The sequence below is a fragment of the Chelonus insularis genome, unplaced genomic scaffold, assembly GCF_013357705.1.
Source record: "Chelonus insularis isolate UGA/USDA-ARS -01 unplaced genomic scaffold, ASM1335770v1 scaffold_362_pilon, whole genome shotgun sequence".
In the NCBI taxonomy this organism is placed as follows: Eukaryota; Metazoa; Arthropoda; class Insecta; order Hymenoptera; family Braconidae; genus Chelonus; species Chelonus insularis.
In genome coordinates, this window is record NW_023276793.1 from 202,904 (window position 1) to 219,289 (window position 16,386).

Consider the following 16,386-nt stretch of genomic DNA (forward strand, 5'->3'; position numbering starts at 1 on the left):
GGAGTTATTTTTCCCTCTCTTTCTTTCTCTTGCACACTACTTTACGTAAGGATTACAACTGTATGCAGTAATAATAGCAAAACAGTTATAAAATATATATATATACACGTATACGTATGTGTGTTTAGTTTTATTATTTTCTTAAAAATTTAAATATGGCCACTACCTCGGTTGACGCATTTTTATAACCTTTTATATTATCAAGATAATAATTGACAGAACAAAAAATTTTCGTATTGTAAGATTATTAGAAGATTGTGAGTAACTAGACTATAGCTTTTAAAATTTTTAATGAATAATTCGTAAAAATTATTTGCAGATTACTCGTTTAATCATCGAATCATTTTAGTAAACAAACGAAAAAACTAACTCATTAAAATGTCAGGCGACAAGTGTAGAAATTGTGGTTCAAATGAAATTGAAACAGATCCAGCTCGTGGAGATGCTGTTTGTACAGCTTGTGGTTTTGTCCTGGAAGACCAGTTAATTGTAAGTGAAACAACATTCGAAGAAACATCGTCAGGAAACATGGTTGTCCTAGGACAATTTGTAGCAAATGATAGTACTGGAGGTCCGACAGGTTTCGGCGGTGGTACTGCTGGTTTTCGTGTTAATGGTAAAGAATCTCGCGAAATAACAATTCAAAATGCACGAAATGGAATAACACATTTATGCCAACAATTACGGCTCAACAATCGTTATGTTGAGACTTCAGTTAACTTTTACAAAATGGCATTAGCACGAAATTTAACTCGTGGTAGAAAACATGCACACAATCATGCCGCTTGTGTTTACATTACTTGCAGAACAGAGGGTACAGCTCATATGCTTATCGATATTAGTGATGTTTTACACATAGATGTTCACGAGTTAGGTCGAACTTACCTAAAATTTACTCAAGCTCTCTGTATTAATATTCCATCAATGGATCCATGTTTATACATTATGAGGTTCGCCAATAAATTGGAATTTGGCGATAAAACACACCAAGTTTCTACTACAGCTCTTAGGCTAGTTCAAAGAATGAAAAGAGATAGTATCCATAGCGGCAGAAGACCATCAGGTTTATGTGGAGCTGCTTTGTTAATTGCTGCTCGACTTCATGAATTTAATCGTACTCCCGGTGATATCATTAAAATAGTTAAAGTTCATGAATCAACGTTGAGAAAACGTCTCATTGAGTTTGGTGATACTCCATCAAGTGCTTTAACACTCGATGAATTTATGACTGTTGATCTTGAAGAGGAACAAGATCCACCAGCATTTAAAGCGGCTCGTAAAAAAGATCGAGAACGCTTACAAAAATTAGAGAATATTGACTCAGAATTTGATGAACTTCAAAGTGAAATTGATAGACAATTGGACGAACAACATAAAACGATGCGGAAACGTAGTGCTAATTCTACATGTGACTACAGCTATAATGAATTAATAGATCAAGAGGAAGCTGAATCTGCTCGATTTATTGAAGAAAATACGGTAGATGCTATCAGTAATTGTTTAGATAATCCTTCCGCAAAAGAAGCTTCAGCTTATTATTTAAAAGCCAAATCTGCTAGTAGACCTATACAAGCTATTGAACTAGGACCAGACATTGATTCTATGGGTCTCCCAACATCAATCGATGACAGTAATCTAAAAAGTAATAGAGACCACAATAATCATAACAAATTTGATAATGGTACTGGAGAAATCGATATTACTGATTTAGATGATGATGAATTGGATGCATATATATTGTCAGAACATGAAGCTAGTCGTAAAACAAATTTATGGAATACCATTAATGCATCTTATTTAGAACAGCAAAAAGAGAAAGAAGAAAAACGATTAAAGGAAAAAGAAGAAGGTAAACCAGAAAAAAAGAAGAGAAGAACAGGTACAAAGAAGAAGAATCAAACACCTGCCAACAGTGCTGGAGAAGCTATAGAAAAGATGCTTCAAGAAAAAAGAATATCATCAAAAATTAATTATGAAGTATTAAAATCCCTTAACGTCAATACAACAAAGAATAATTCACCAGGAAAAATTCAGAAATCAATTGACAAAGTCAATGATAGTAATCAACTGTCGGAATCTTTCAATTTCAAAAGTACTCATCGAGCTGAAAATAAAAATGAAACCAATGTTAGTTTACAAAATAATCAAACAAAAATTGAAAAAAATATACCTAGTGCAAAGTTAAAAACATTACACAGTGAAGAGAGTAAAAGAAATAAACAGTATTCATTAATTGAAGAAAATAAAGGATCAACGGATGGACTAGTTCCAGAAGAGAATAAACATGATAATGAGGAAGAAGAATATGAAGAAGAAAATGATTATGATGAAGAGGATCATGATGAAATAGGTGAAATGTCGTTAAGTCAAATGTTAAAACGGCATACTCAAGAAGAAAATTATGGTTATGATGATTATGGAGATGATGACTATTAGGCTTTAATAACGTTATTCTATAGTTATTATTAATGAATTCTTTTATTTACTGTATATAAATATATAGTTAAGATTTGAGTTTTTTAAAACGGAAATATTATTCTGAAGTTTTGCATTGGGTTGAAATGAAAGCACATAGTATTCTGTAATAATATAATTCATGCATTTCTTTTAAATTTACTTCATGTTAAATAATTTATTTAAATAATTGAAAAATATAAAATTTATTTTTAACCTAAATAAACCAATTTTCTCGATTTTTTGCTTCATATACAAACCGATTGATTCACATTTCTTGTAATAGTATTTAAACGGGGTTATTTTCATTAATTTATTCAATAATTCATTAAATATTTCAAATTCAATCGTTAATTATCAATATTAAATCTATTTACACTAGAGAATAGAATAGTAAAGCGTTGCAAGCACAATTGTTACTTCTGTTTATACAATTGTTAAATTTTCTTGCATATTAGTACGGTAATTAATATATTTCTTCGGTTGCATTAATGTTTTTACGAAGCCCAAGCTTCTAATTGTTTTAAATCTTCATCATCTTCAACCGGTTTCGCTTCTGAAAATAAGAAAAGATAGCTCGTAATGTTGCTATTTATTATAAATCATTCATACGAAAAAAAATTTACTTGTCTTTTTGGGAGGAGCTACAGGCGTAACAATTGCATCAGGAATCTCAGGTAATGGATTGTTTATACTCAATAATTCTTCATCTAATCTTTGTTGTTCAAGTTCCTCAAGTTCTTTTTCAAGTTCATCTTCATCAATATCTTGTCCAAATGCAATTGGATTTGATATAGCATCAGATATTTCTTTGGCAATATCTTGTTGTTCTGCAATGTCTTCCATCATATCATGTATTTGATCAACATCCCTGTAAAAACGAAATTTCTAGTGATTATGTATGTACTGTTATTCGATAGAGAGAAAAAGATAAATTTAAATATAATTATTTACATGTTATGAGCAGCTTTAAGTGCATCTGCAGCATTTTTCATGGTTTGAAGAACGGTAGTAGAGGTATTAGCCCCTTCAAGCGCTTCTCTTTGCATTTCAATTGTTGACAACGTTCCATCTATTTGTTGCAATTGTTTTTCATAGCGTTTCTTCCTTTTCATAGCTTGGAGAGCGGCTTAAAATGTCAAGTATGAATAAATATTAATAAAATAAAGTGAAATAGTTTAAAATTAATTACATAGAATTGTAAAACTAACCTCGTTTATTCTTTGTATAATTATCCTTAGCAGTCTTCAATTCTTGAGTGATTTTTTTTTCTAAAAAGTCTTGCTTTTTCATTAACATTTCTTCTGTTTCACGTAACTTTTGAATCGCTTCACTCGGTGTTGGAGCCGCATTTTTGTTTTTGCCAAAACCAAACATTTTCGATAAGGCATCCATTGTACAGAATTTCACGATGATACCTGCTGTTTCTATGTTCTTTAAAATCAATTTATAGATATATTTAATTGAATGCTACTTATTTTTAAATTTACGATTATTTATTTTAAATCTTCAAATAATTAGGTAGAAGAAATTTTCAGGTATAAATCTATCTGAATAAATTGACTTCTTAAAAACGATTATGGTCGAACCGGAGAAAGAGTTGTCTTCGGGTAATTCCGGAAAAGTCGATTCCGCCAAATAAAAGTAGTTCCTTTAGTTTAAATCTCCCTAAGATTTTTTATTATCAAGAAATATTATTTTAATTGTTATGAATTATTGACAAAATATGTACGCAATGCAATATAAAGGTAAATTAATTATAAAAAAGCAAATTGGCAAACAAATCTTTTGATTCTTTATATTTACCGCGCAGCGTAGCAATACAAAATAAGTTAGGCACATGCGCTTATGATGGAGATTCTTGGTCGAAAAGACCCGAAGCAATTTTTTCTCTGATCAAATCTTACGCCATTTTGGACTATATATATTTGAATGTTGCGTATGTTTATATGCCTAGACATGACAACGCGTGTACATAAAGAAAAAATATACATACACGTAAATGTGTGTGTGTGAATCTCTTTTTTAATATAAACATGTAATTCAAACGTCATTGGATATGTTAAAATATTTATAATTATAAATGTCACTAATTAATAATTATTAATAAAGTTATGTTATCATTAATAATTATTAATGTCACTAGACTTTAAAATGTTATTATTTTGAAATGTACCTTGAATCAAATTTTAATCGGTGTATAGTAGACTCACACAAGTTTATTTTATATCATGTCAATTTTTCGATATGATTCATCATCAAGATTATCTTGCCAGAATTCGCATGAAAATATCATTTTCAAGTGACAACAAAAACTTTTGAATTTTATTATGTATCAGGTTTTATAGAGTACTAAAGGTGTTTATAACTTTTTATTATTGGATTAATGTTTATTATTGTATAAAATGAAAATGCGCCTTTTATTTTGTAGAACAAAACACACTAATGTAACGTCATATTAGTGTGTGTTTATTCACATGTAAGGTTAAGTAGAAAAGTGCGTTGTTAAGAGCGATTGAAAATTTAAACGTAAACGCATGTCAATACTAATAATTTTCTTCCTATTGCAATAATTAATATTGCTTAAATTTTTTAGTTAAAACTTTATAAAGACATATATTTTGTGAATCAATTACTTTAAACTGTCCTAAATGACAAGTTTTATGTTGATTTAAATATAAAAATGTTTTCGAGAAAAACTCGTAATTTGATCTGAACTTTTAAGTCGTCTAATAATATTCAACAACGAAAATACCGAAAGTTGTAGGTCTGAAACTTTTATATAAACAAAAATAAAAATGGCTGATTCTAGAAGTAACTCATATCGACCTTCTGTAAGTACAATTGTTCTTTTTAATTATTTGATGACAAGAATATATTTATGTATGAAAAATATCATAAGAAATCATGCAACATAAAATGCATATATTTTTTATAACAGATAATATTCTATTAAGATTATTGTTTGTTTTTAGCTTTTCTATCGACCCTTGTCAAATGGAGATACAACTTATAATTCACTAGTACGAACTTTGATTGAAACAAAAACCGAATACAAACCAATACCAGGTTTTAATATGAATAGAGATGACACTTTGTATTATCGTCGAATGCAGGAAATTGACTGTGATGAAGTTTATCCTGGAATATTTATCGGAGATGCGTAAGTTGAATATTTTTACAAACAGAATATAAAAAATGGATAGAAATTTTTTGTCAGAACAAAATAATTCATATAGGTACATATTTTTGAATATTTTTAGGTTTAGGATAGATTGCTAAATTTTCTTGTTAATGTATCTAAATGGTTTATAAGCATTGATTTGATTAATTAGTGTCAATATCATTGACAAAAATTATATAATGAATTCATTTTACATTCTTTTATTAAGGTTAATTATCTTTGTTAAATTTTTTTAAAATCTAGATATAAATATTTTTCATTACTAATTGAATTGAACTTTGATAATTCTATAAGTATTAATAATTACTTGTGTTTATAATTATAGATCCACTGCAAAAAATCGTGAATATCTTATGAGAATTGGTGTTACCCATGTAGTAAATGCAGCTGAAGGAAATCGTTTCGGACATGTCAACACAAATCAAAATTATTATAGTACAACACCCATCAAGTATCTTGGTTTGCCACTGACAGATTTACCATCTGTAGACATTAGCCAATATTTTAATGTTGTTGCCAACTTTATTGATGATGCCATTAGAAGTGGCGGTAAGTCTATTAAAATTAAATGTACAATTTTCTATACTAGTTTGAAGATTAAATTTATTTGAATTGATACAGGGAAAGTATTTGTACACTGTATGCTTGGCATTTCTCGCAGTTCAACATGTGTTATTGCATTTTTGATGATTAAACGTAACATGACAGCAGAAGAAGCAATCCGTTTGGTTCGTAAAAGCCGTGATGTCCATCCAAATGATGGATTTTTACATCAACTGGCATCACTTGATAATCAGTTGCGTCGATCTCGTAGTTATCTCTAATAACTAAATTGCTAATTTACGATAATTATTTGCTTGATTTATTTCATAATTACGATATTTTGAGAAACTTCAAAAATATCACAAATTAATGATTAAACTCTAAATACATTCACCTTTAATTGTTCTTTAAACTGATATATTTGATTAAAAAGAATAGGAATAACAATAACAATTATAGCAATAAATAACTTATATTTGCATTTCATGATTCTTATGCAATCGCTGGCGATGCAACTAATAATGTATTTTAACGAGATTTATCAAATTTTTTTTAGAGAATTTATTTTCTTAATTATTTTTTTAATATTATAATTTAACAAATTGTTAAAAAACGTAGATAATTTAAATAGTATTAAAACAGAATCTAGATTGTTATATAAAATACACATAATAAGAGAAATATAAATAACTTCATAGAGTTTTTATTATAAACCTTCACCTTTTTAAATATTTTGTCAATTAATTTATATAATTTACATATTTGGAAAGCTTCATATATCAATGATAGAGGGCAACAATCTGTTGAATGATTTTCAAAATCTAAATTACAAACATTTAGGCCGAATCAGTATATATAAACAATATAAATTCATTTCAATTAAACACATTTAAATAAAATGTAGTAGTGCGAATAAATGAATACGTTTCACTAGGAAAGTTTGTTCAAATAAGCCGTTGTGTGTGTACAAGCCCTGACCTAACCTATTCCAGGCTATGTCTACTTCTTTTAAATACAGACAAAGCCTAGGAGAGGCTACATCAAGTGACTTATCATTATTCGAGTTAAATTTTGCAATACATTTTTCAGGAGTATGTAGCTATATTCTATATACATAAATACAAACGTTCATGTTATTTTTTTGAATTTATTTTTGGATTTCATTAACTTATTGATAAGAGTTTAGCTTTTTTTATTATGTTGTTAGTATTATTATAATCCTTTTATACATATATATGATTTATAATGAATATTGTTGAAAAAAAACAGTTTGTTCCTTTTTTTATTACGAACATCATCAATTCTATCATCGTCTATACAGGTATTGAGATCTCCAAATTGCAAAATATTTTTAATTACTGTAACAAACTTATAATTTTTATAATTATTTAGAAACACGTGGAAACAATATGTAGAGTTAATTAACAATAAAAAATATAAGTAACCAATATCAACAAAATTTTGTTATCAACAATTTAATTGATTGATTTATTTATGTAACGTTATTAATTATTAATTGTCAAATACATTCATATTGTTAATTTTAATTAATTAATTTCTCAGATAAGATTAATTAGTTGATTAATTAAAAGTAACATTTACCTATGTAAACTACTCCAGTTTATAGAGCTTTAGAGAGTTAATAATAATCAGATAATAGAAAGTCAGTAGAACTAAATTAGATAAAAAAAATGTAGAGTACAGCCAAAATTAATATAAATAACCGACCTGTTGCGACCAGCACCCACAAACCACTGAAAGTATGTAGGTATCATCAAGTGTGTCTGAAAGAGAAGGCCAAGGTGTGCTCAAGAGACCATAATAATATTGTATATATACATGTATATATACTACAGATTTAATTAAGTCGATTACAAATTAATATTTTTCTTTCAATCTTCAATTCGTATAAATTTTGAGTAATTTTTGATAAATGAATTATACTAAAGTATTTAATTTAAAACCAGATAATAATAGCAATCACACCAATAAAGCTGAGTAATATAGAACAGAAGACTTATTATTGAAAAATATGAAAGTAAGAAGTAGATATTTTTTCTTGACTGACTTGTAAACTGCCAGTGGTTCTTACTCGTTGTGAAATCACAGGAATCTTCGAATCGACGACTTTTTATGAAGGTCGCGAACAATCTTGACTGTTATTCGTCCCTCATTGATTATTCTTCACTATGCTATCAACTTCACAACATATCAGCATATTTATACTATCCTTATAATCATAATAATCGTAACAATGATAGAAATAAATTATGATTTGTTACTTTTGCATATGATAAAGAATCTCTAAGACTATTAAAATCAGTGCCATTTTTTACTTTGTTACCTTTAATATTGAATCATAATATTTAGATCTGATAAGTTTTGTAATGTCTACATCAGACGTGATTTCAATGATTCATCGATCATAAGTTGAGATTACATTTTTTACTTATAGACTAAATGTACATGTGTCTATTAGTTGATGATAATTATTTTATAAAACATACAAGTGATCATTTTAATGGAAATTTTATTGATTGATATTATTAAGAGATGTATCATTAGATATTTATGTTCATTTATTGCAGATTTTAAAAAAGAGACCAAAACTTTCTTCAACATTCGTCGCAGACATGATATGTATGCATTTAGTCAACTGACCCTGACATTTAAAGTGATGATGTACTTTCTTTCCTCTTTTCATTTTTTCTCGAAAAGTATTGTAATACATTATTGCTAAAAAATGTCAAACTCAATGACGTTGATATTTTTAAAAAAATACAATTTCATGTATTTACTTAGGATGAGTGTTATTTCGTATATTTTTTTGGAGCAATATTGATATGACTATCATCAAAAGCTCTATGATGATAGGAATAAAACTTAGTAAAATTAGTGAATAAACATAAAATAAGTCTTAGAAAAAGATGAAAATTGTTTTATATGATATATGTAATTTTATTATAAAAGAGTAATTCATTTGTGAATTTTATGTATATTTTGTCGATAAAATTGTCTGATAAAAATATATTTTCAAGAATAATAATTTTAAAACATTCATATTTTACTAAGAAAAGATTATTTATCTACAATTACTTAAAACTATCCATATTCTTTGGCACTGTAAAAATAAATACTCAAATGAAAAATAACTTGAAGAGCTTCAGCGTAATTTTTCATATAAAACTTGGCAACAATTAAAATTGCATAACTTTTCATGATGAACGGTAAGAATAAAAATATTTGTAGTAAATTGTTTTTACTCAAGTATATTTGATTATTTTATAAATTTATTAATTTCTCCATAAACATTGTCTTTATTAAAATAGAGTATAAAATGCATAGTGTTAATAATCCTTATGAAGATAGATATTGTGAAAAGATAGAAATGACGTTGGAATATGTAACTTTGAAAAATGGTGATTTTTCATAAACGTTAAACTTGTTTCATGATTTGTCAATTTTTTCAAATTAGAGCTATATGAAAATGCATCACCGAAAGATCAATTAAAAATATTCGATTTAAATGAGGAAGGTCTATTGAGTATGTTAATGGTAAACAAGAAGTGTTAAAATTTGATTATTATTTATCATTTGAAATACATTTTCAGTCAGTGATGCAGAAATTTCAAATAGAAATAGCTCTTTGTTAAGTGTACTCAATGAGCTTTCAATAAACGTATTATTATTAGTTAATAATGCTTTTTCAAGTAAGTCGAAATATTTTGAAGGTGGTTTAAACACAATAATTAAATATTTAATTAATTTTTGGAGTCAAATCTCAATGATATTTCAAAATTTAATTAAACCAGAGTACAAAATAAAAATTGCAGGAATTGCTGTCGATTATGTAAGTAATATTTCTTTGTAGCAATATAATAATTGTCTAATTTTTTATCATCTACAGGATGATCAAGTGTTGGATTTTTCAATAAAACATGCTCCAATAGAATGGGGTTTTTCTAAAGCATTGAAATATGATGATGCATTTAATGAAATGAGTAAGTGGTTGCAACGTAAATCATTAGATTGTACTCTAATCGAGAGTTATAGTATTATAATCACACATACACCGTCAGTATATTTTTTTTTTATTATTTATTTATAAAATTTTATTGGTGATGCTGAACACAACATTTATTTGATATCATATAGACGTCATCATGATTGCTATATGCAATTTAATAGTAGTTGTGCAGTATTTTCAAAATGGAAAGTTGTTCAAGAAGCAACAGCTTATTTTGTTGAGCAAATTTCACAAATTCCACTATTAATAAAATTAAAAAATATTGGACTACTGATTGATAATCTTTTTTTTGACAGTAATAAATTTCCGGTTAATAAAATTGCTACTATGTAAGTTAATTTGAGAAAAATATTCATAATTATTGAATATAAAATAAAAACATATTTATTTATTGAAAATCTAAGTATTTTTAAAAATGAGGATTTATGTCATTAATTCAATAATACTGAAAATTTGGTGACCACAATCAGGCCAAGTCAAAATATATGGACTGATTGTTATCTTAAAAGCTTCAAAGCATTTCTCGAGTATGTATTGATTAAAATATTAAATTTTTGATTAAATTGAAACTTCTTTAATAAAGGGTATTATTTATAAGTTATTGCAGAACTCATCCCATGTGTTTGTACAATTTATCAACATAAACAATGAATGTAAATGAAAATGTTTTTTTTTCATTCTATTTATTTGTTATGAATCTATGTGATTGTAATAAAACTTTCATTTTAACGAAAATATTGATTTTTCCTTCATTGAGAACTGATTTTTTATTCGCTGTACAATAACAATGTATTTGCTATCATGTTCAGAAAATTTGAAAATATTATAGAGTGGGTTATTTTATTATCGATTGTTGTTAACTATCGACGTTATCAGTCGTTTTATTTCTAGGAAATCAGACGAATGATAGAGAAGGCTTAATAGAAAGAACCAATCAAAAAATGGGTTCCAAGTTGTTTAGGTAAATAGATAAATTTCCAAGAGAATTGAGATAAAACAGTGAAAAAATTAGTTTCTGTTCCAACATGGCCACCTGATGTTCGATTTAACGATACAGGTGGCTATGAGTTATTGTAAATAGTGTAATTTTAATTTATAATCGTAAATTATGAGTGAACGTAATCAGACAGAAAGTGCCAATGATGCTGATCGAGTAGACGATGCGGTGGATCCTCGAGTTCAAGTAATTTAAGAAGTTCTAATTAATATCACATTTCTTATTTTAATTACAGTATATTAATATAATTCGTTGAAATATTCATAGTATTTCTTATAAAAGTTAATTATGTTTATAAAGTAATACTAAATTTCAATTTATATTCGTTTGCTATTTTTAGATTGAACTGGAGAGGTTAAATACTGCTACAGATGATATTAATAAGCTTGAAGTTGATTTAGATGTAAGTTTGAATAATGTAATTGTCATTATTGGTATTGACACAAAGTTATCAGTTTTTACCTGTCATGTATTTAATGTATTTATTGGCTGACAATATAATTTTATCGGTTTGAATATATTTGAGTTATTCCTATTTTTATAATTCATCTTCACTACAATAACATATAATTTATGATCCAATAAATGAATTTTTTTAAATAGGAAGCAAGAGCAACTTTTAGAGATTTATTGTGTGAATCTACAATAACAATTGACGCTTTATCAAAAAAGCTTGGTACCTGTATTGAAAAATCAAAGCCTTACTATGATGCTCGATTCAAAGCTAAAGAAGTAAGTGCTTAATCTATAGAAACTTTATCAATTGACATTCATTTTTTTGTCATTATTAGCACATAATTATTTTTAACACTGTTAGTAAAACATATTTTGTATGGTGAACATTTTTAGGCGCTCAGAGATGCACAAAAAGCAGCTATCAGGTTTGAAAGAGCAAATGGTCAGCATGCAGCAGCAAAAGAAATGGTTTATCTCGCTGAAGAGGGTCTCAGAATGGAAGGAAGATGTTTTGATCACGCTTGGCAGGTAAATAAGTCCTTTATTATTTGTAAAAATCTGTAAGAGTGTTTTATCAATCCGTTTTTTTCTGTAAAATTAACTTTTACGTACAGGAAATGTTAAATCATGCGACTGAAAGAGTAAATGAGTCTGAACACGAAAGAGCCATTTCAGAAGCTGAACATAGACATATGACTGCTTTGTATCATAATGCAGAACATACTGTTCAGCGATTACAGTCAGAGCTGAAACGTGCTATAGCTAAATCAAGGTTAGTTAATTCATTAATTTAATGTTTGTACTATTTATAAATTTATTCATTTCTTAAGTTGTTTATTGAGAGTTTATTCTTTTTTGACCTATTCTTTATCACAATTTAGCCAGTAATATTAAAATGCATGGCTCTCTTTTCCAATTATTTTAATGATTGTTTATTTAAACAAATTAGTTCAATTATTATTTTTTTCTGTATTTATCTAAACATTTATTTTAATGAATTATTTCATACTTCATTTGAAATACATTTTGTTATGATAAGCTATAAAAATATCGTTTGTTATAGACCAAACTGTAATTACACCAGTTAAACGTTTAATCGAAAGTTTATGTTTGATTTCATTTTTTTGGGAATAAATGCAATCCCACGCATTTTTCCCTTTTTTTTCCTTTTTTTTTGTAGGACCTCGATTATTTATGTTTTTTGGTTTATATATTCATGTTGGCAGTATGGGTGCACGTCGCAACTTGCTTCTGATAAACAGTATCGCCTACAGGCACAACTTGCTAATGTTGTAAGTAGAATAGCATCAAAGAAAACTTTTCTTCACTTTAATCGTTGCATACATCGTTGAAAAAATCTTATATTTCTCATAATATCATTATTGCAATTATATAGATTTTATTTTCTGCATGAATTTTGTATTTACAAAATATTAAATGCGCACTAACTATAAAATAATAGATAACTTATGGTAAAGTAAATAAAAATAGCAGAGAAAATTTTATGAAAAACAGAATGAGCTGGAAAGCAAAATTTCTTTTCAGGCCTTATTATGAGATGAAAGCACAATTTCATCAAGCCTTAGAACGCCAAAAGTTACGTGTAAGTGAACTTGAAAAGTCTGTTGCTGAAGCAAAAATGACGTATGCTGAAGCTTTACGTAATTTGGAAAAAATAAGCGACGAAATTCATAGGGTATTTATTTGTTTTTTTTGTATGAGTATTAGTAAGAAAAAAAATAAAGCATAATTATTATCATTTTTTTGTACGACATAAATAATAATTATCAATTATTTTTCGATTGCAGACAAGACAAGACGATGGCATTGATAAAGGAAATAATTCAAGTCAGCAAGATGATTCAAAAATTGATCAAGTCAATAAAGAATCTTCTTCAGAATCGAGTACTACTGGATCGCCAGATAGTACAGATTATACTAGCGATGAGTATCTTCGTCTTCCGGAAGAAATAAGTCCAACTTCACCATCAGTATCAAAAGTAATAAATACAATTTTATATATGTTCATAAACTATGTTTTATCAATAATGAATTTTATCGTTTATATATATATGCTATTAATTATATTATTATATAGATTCAACGAGATTCGTCCTCGGAATATATAGGCCTCAATAATTTAAATCTATCGTCTACAGAGCCAAGAAAATATATCACACGTGACAAGCCATTCAATACGACATCAGCAATAAAAAGTTCTAAATCGTCACAAATAAATAATTCAACATCGCCTTCATCAGAAGTGACATTATCTCCAACCTCTACAGTGAATTCTACTATTAACGATAGACGTAGTTTACAATTAAATTCATGTACATCTGATTCTAGTCTTCAAAAAGTTGAAAAACAGAATAAAAAGTTAAATGAAAATCATAATAATGATAGCAAAATTGAAAGTATAGAAACCATTGAAAATGGGGAAAGATGGACGGAAATTAGTTTAACTAACTCTCCTGACGATATTTATTATAATAATGATGTTTATTCAGATGATGATGATCAAATTCCATACAAACCATTACCAAGCGAATTGAGTCTTGAGAGCGTAAATTTTACTACTATTTCTGAAGAGTCCACAGCTATGAAAAAACGTTTAGTTAATCAACAATCACTTCCAGCAATGCTGCAAAATACTGAATTGACTAGTGAAGATAAACAGAAATTGGATATCACAAGAAGTCCTTCAGTTAAGTGTCGTGGGAGATTGGACTCCAGCCTTTCCAATTGGATCACAAGAAGTTCTGTTGTTAGTGGAGAATCAACATCCGGAGCTTCTGGTTATTATTACCTTATTCTATTATCAGAAATATATTTATACATGTTTTTTTTTATTTTTTCATTAAGAGGAAATTTTTTTTAGGCAATTCTAGTAGAAGACAGTCTTTAGACATGTTATGGAACACAGGTACGGGAGAGAGAATGAAAGAATTATTAAGTCATGGTATGATGATGCTCAATATATCAAGTTTAACTGAACGACGCTCTAGTGAACCAAAATTGACAGAAAAAGAGGATAAAACGGTGCTAAAGAATGAAAAAGTTGAAATAAAGGGGAAAAAAGTCCCCAGTCCTTTAGAAAAGACTATGAGTTATCTCAATCCGGATGAAGAAACATCAGATAGTGAGAGTTTAGCAAGGTGAGTCAAAGCACATGAATCAAAAAATAAGATCACAATTAGGTTATGCAAAACATTCATGTTTAATTGTTTATTTAGCGTTGAAATGCTATCAGAAGATCAAATATCATCATTAATGATGGAGCCAGACATAAATCAAGTATGTCAAGAAGTACTGGGTACTCCTCTAGTCGAAGTGTGTCCACTTTTACAACAACTTCAGCAACAATAATAATTTAACTAAGCGAATGATTCAAAATATAACTTTAAAAAAAAAGTCCAAAAGAAATTGAACGAGTGATCGATAGTATTCTAATGAAGGTAAGATAGAAATTATTCAAAAATTTTATTGAATAAAAGTTAATCACGTATGTTATGAAAAAAATGCTTTATTAATTTAGTCTGATATAAGTTAGATAAATTATTAGAGTAGAACGTAAAAATTATATTATTTAATTATGAATTTAAAAATTTATTTGGAAAAGATTTTTTTTCATGGCTGCTGGTCAGTATTTGTGTGAGAACCGAATCATGCATTGATATAATAAGTACTGATACAATAATAAGAGAAATACGCCTAAATTTATTATCATTAATTTATTTATGCAAAAAGTAATGAAAAAAATCATTGTACTTTGAAATATTATTATATTTATCGACAAGAATTATTTGAAAATTAGCGTAAGGCAATATAGTCAATAACATCCAAATAATCAAAGAAAAATTTATTGTTCTTTATATAATAATAATTAGGTTCTATTTGGTGGTTATCAGTTTATATTTATTTCAATACTTTTATTGAATTTGTAAATAATACGATATATAAATTCTTTCAACGCATTCCACATTAAAATAATAATGAATAATTATTAAAGTATTAGTGAAATTTTTTTGGCAACATAAAGTACCTTATAGATTAATATTGTAATTATTTAATAATTACTACACTAAAAAGATAAAAATACTTTCTTATAACAATTAAACAAAACAATAGAAAGCATCCGGCAACTAAAAAAATAAGTTAATCAATTTTTGCATTATGTTTATGAGAAACAAAGTATTGTCTTCATTTTGCTAATTAATTTATTCGGATAATGATTGATTTGAATACGTCCATGTGCAATATTTTATATAAATTATTTATAGAAAAAAAAAATGTTTGTTACGGCAGAAGTATTATATAATTAGTAGTTTATTAAATTGATAATATTTGATTGTAAAAGGCATATTTATTTTATAAAAGATAGTATTAGAAAAATTCAACGGTAATTTATTGAGTATTAATATGTTTGATTATTCATGAAAATTTACGAATATTCTGCACAATGCTCATTAAATGCACCAAACACTACATCAATGTATCATATTGTATGATATCAAATTGTAATTATACATGTATATAATGCGTCTTCATTAAAATTCAATGCAAAAAATGGCAACAATCAAGTTATGTTGTTTAATTTATTTATATTACTGATAAACTATTATGAGAGATAAATCCGTGTATGAATCATGCATTTAATGTTTGTTTTAAAATTCAAATTCAATAAATGCCGCTAAAAATACCACCTAACGCCATCTATTTACT

The 16,386-nt window shown here is 27.3% G+C and overlaps 4 protein-coding genes across 6 annotated transcripts; 3 read left to right on the forward strand and 1 right to left on the reverse strand.

Annotated features, from left to right (window-relative positions):
- Positions 1 to 19: 19 nt before the first annotated feature.
- Positions 20 to 2,590, forward strand: Brf (Brf RNA polymerase III subunit). Of its 2 annotated transcripts, none has more exons than XM_035094161.1 (2): positions 20 to 238; positions 320 to 2,590. In XM_035094161.1, exon 2 carries the CDS (start codon positions 379 to 381, stop codon positions 2,434 to 2,436), a length of 2,058 nt encoding a protein of 685 aa, XP_034950052.1. In that variant the 5' UTR covers positions 20 to 238; positions 320 to 378; the 3' UTR covers positions 2,437 to 2,590. The 2 variants fall into 2 exon arrangements, with proteins under 2 accessions (XP_034950052.1, XP_034950050.1); XM_035094159.1 differs by having other exon boundaries at positions 21 to 257.
- Positions 2,574 to 4,805, reverse strand: shrb (charged multivesicular body protein shrub). Its single transcript, XM_035094162.1, has 5 exons — positions 4,631 to 4,805; positions 3,666 to 3,888; positions 3,409 to 3,583; positions 3,081 to 3,325; positions 2,574 to 3,010 (listed from the first exon to the last, which is right to left on the reverse strand). Exons 2-5 carry the CDS (start codon positions 3,847 to 3,849, stop codon positions 2,952 to 2,954), a joined length of 663 nt encoding a protein of 220 aa, XP_034950053.1. The 5' UTR covers positions 3,850 to 3,888; positions 4,631 to 4,805; the 3' UTR covers positions 2,574 to 2,951.
- Positions 4,806 to 4,860: 55 nt separating this feature from the next.
- On the forward strand, positions 4,861 to 6,730 carry LOC118073582 (dual specificity protein phosphatase 3). The gene is made up of 4 exons (XM_035094163.1): positions 4,861 to 5,288; positions 5,430 to 5,617; positions 5,964 to 6,187; positions 6,260 to 6,730. The coding sequence occupies exons 1-4, from the start codon at positions 5,253 to 5,255 to the stop codon at positions 6,460 to 6,462; spliced, it is 651 nt and encodes a 216-aa protein (XP_034950054.1). The 5' UTR covers positions 4,861 to 5,252; the 3' UTR covers positions 6,463 to 6,730.
- Positions 6,731 to 11,207: 4,477 nt separating this feature from the next.
- On the forward strand, positions 11,208 to 16,244 carry LOC118073709 (uncharacterized). 2 transcript variants are annotated; one of them, XM_035094375.1, is made up of 11 exons: positions 11,208 to 11,391; positions 11,546 to 11,608; positions 11,809 to 11,937; positions 12,055 to 12,189; positions 12,276 to 12,433; positions 12,888 to 12,953; positions 13,207 to 13,357; positions 13,470 to 13,661; positions 13,760 to 14,459; positions 14,543 to 14,819; positions 14,898 to 16,244. In XM_035094375.1, the coding sequence occupies exons 1-11, from the start codon at positions 11,317 to 11,319 to the stop codon at positions 15,028 to 15,030; spliced, it is 2,079 nt and encodes a 692-aa protein (XP_034950266.1). In that variant the 5' UTR covers positions 11,208 to 11,316; the 3' UTR covers positions 15,031 to 16,244. The 2 variants fall into 2 exon arrangements, with proteins under 2 accessions (XP_034950266.1, XP_034950267.1); XM_035094376.1 differs by lacking the exon at positions 12,888 to 12,953.
- Positions 16,245 to 16,386: the final 142 nt, after the last annotated feature.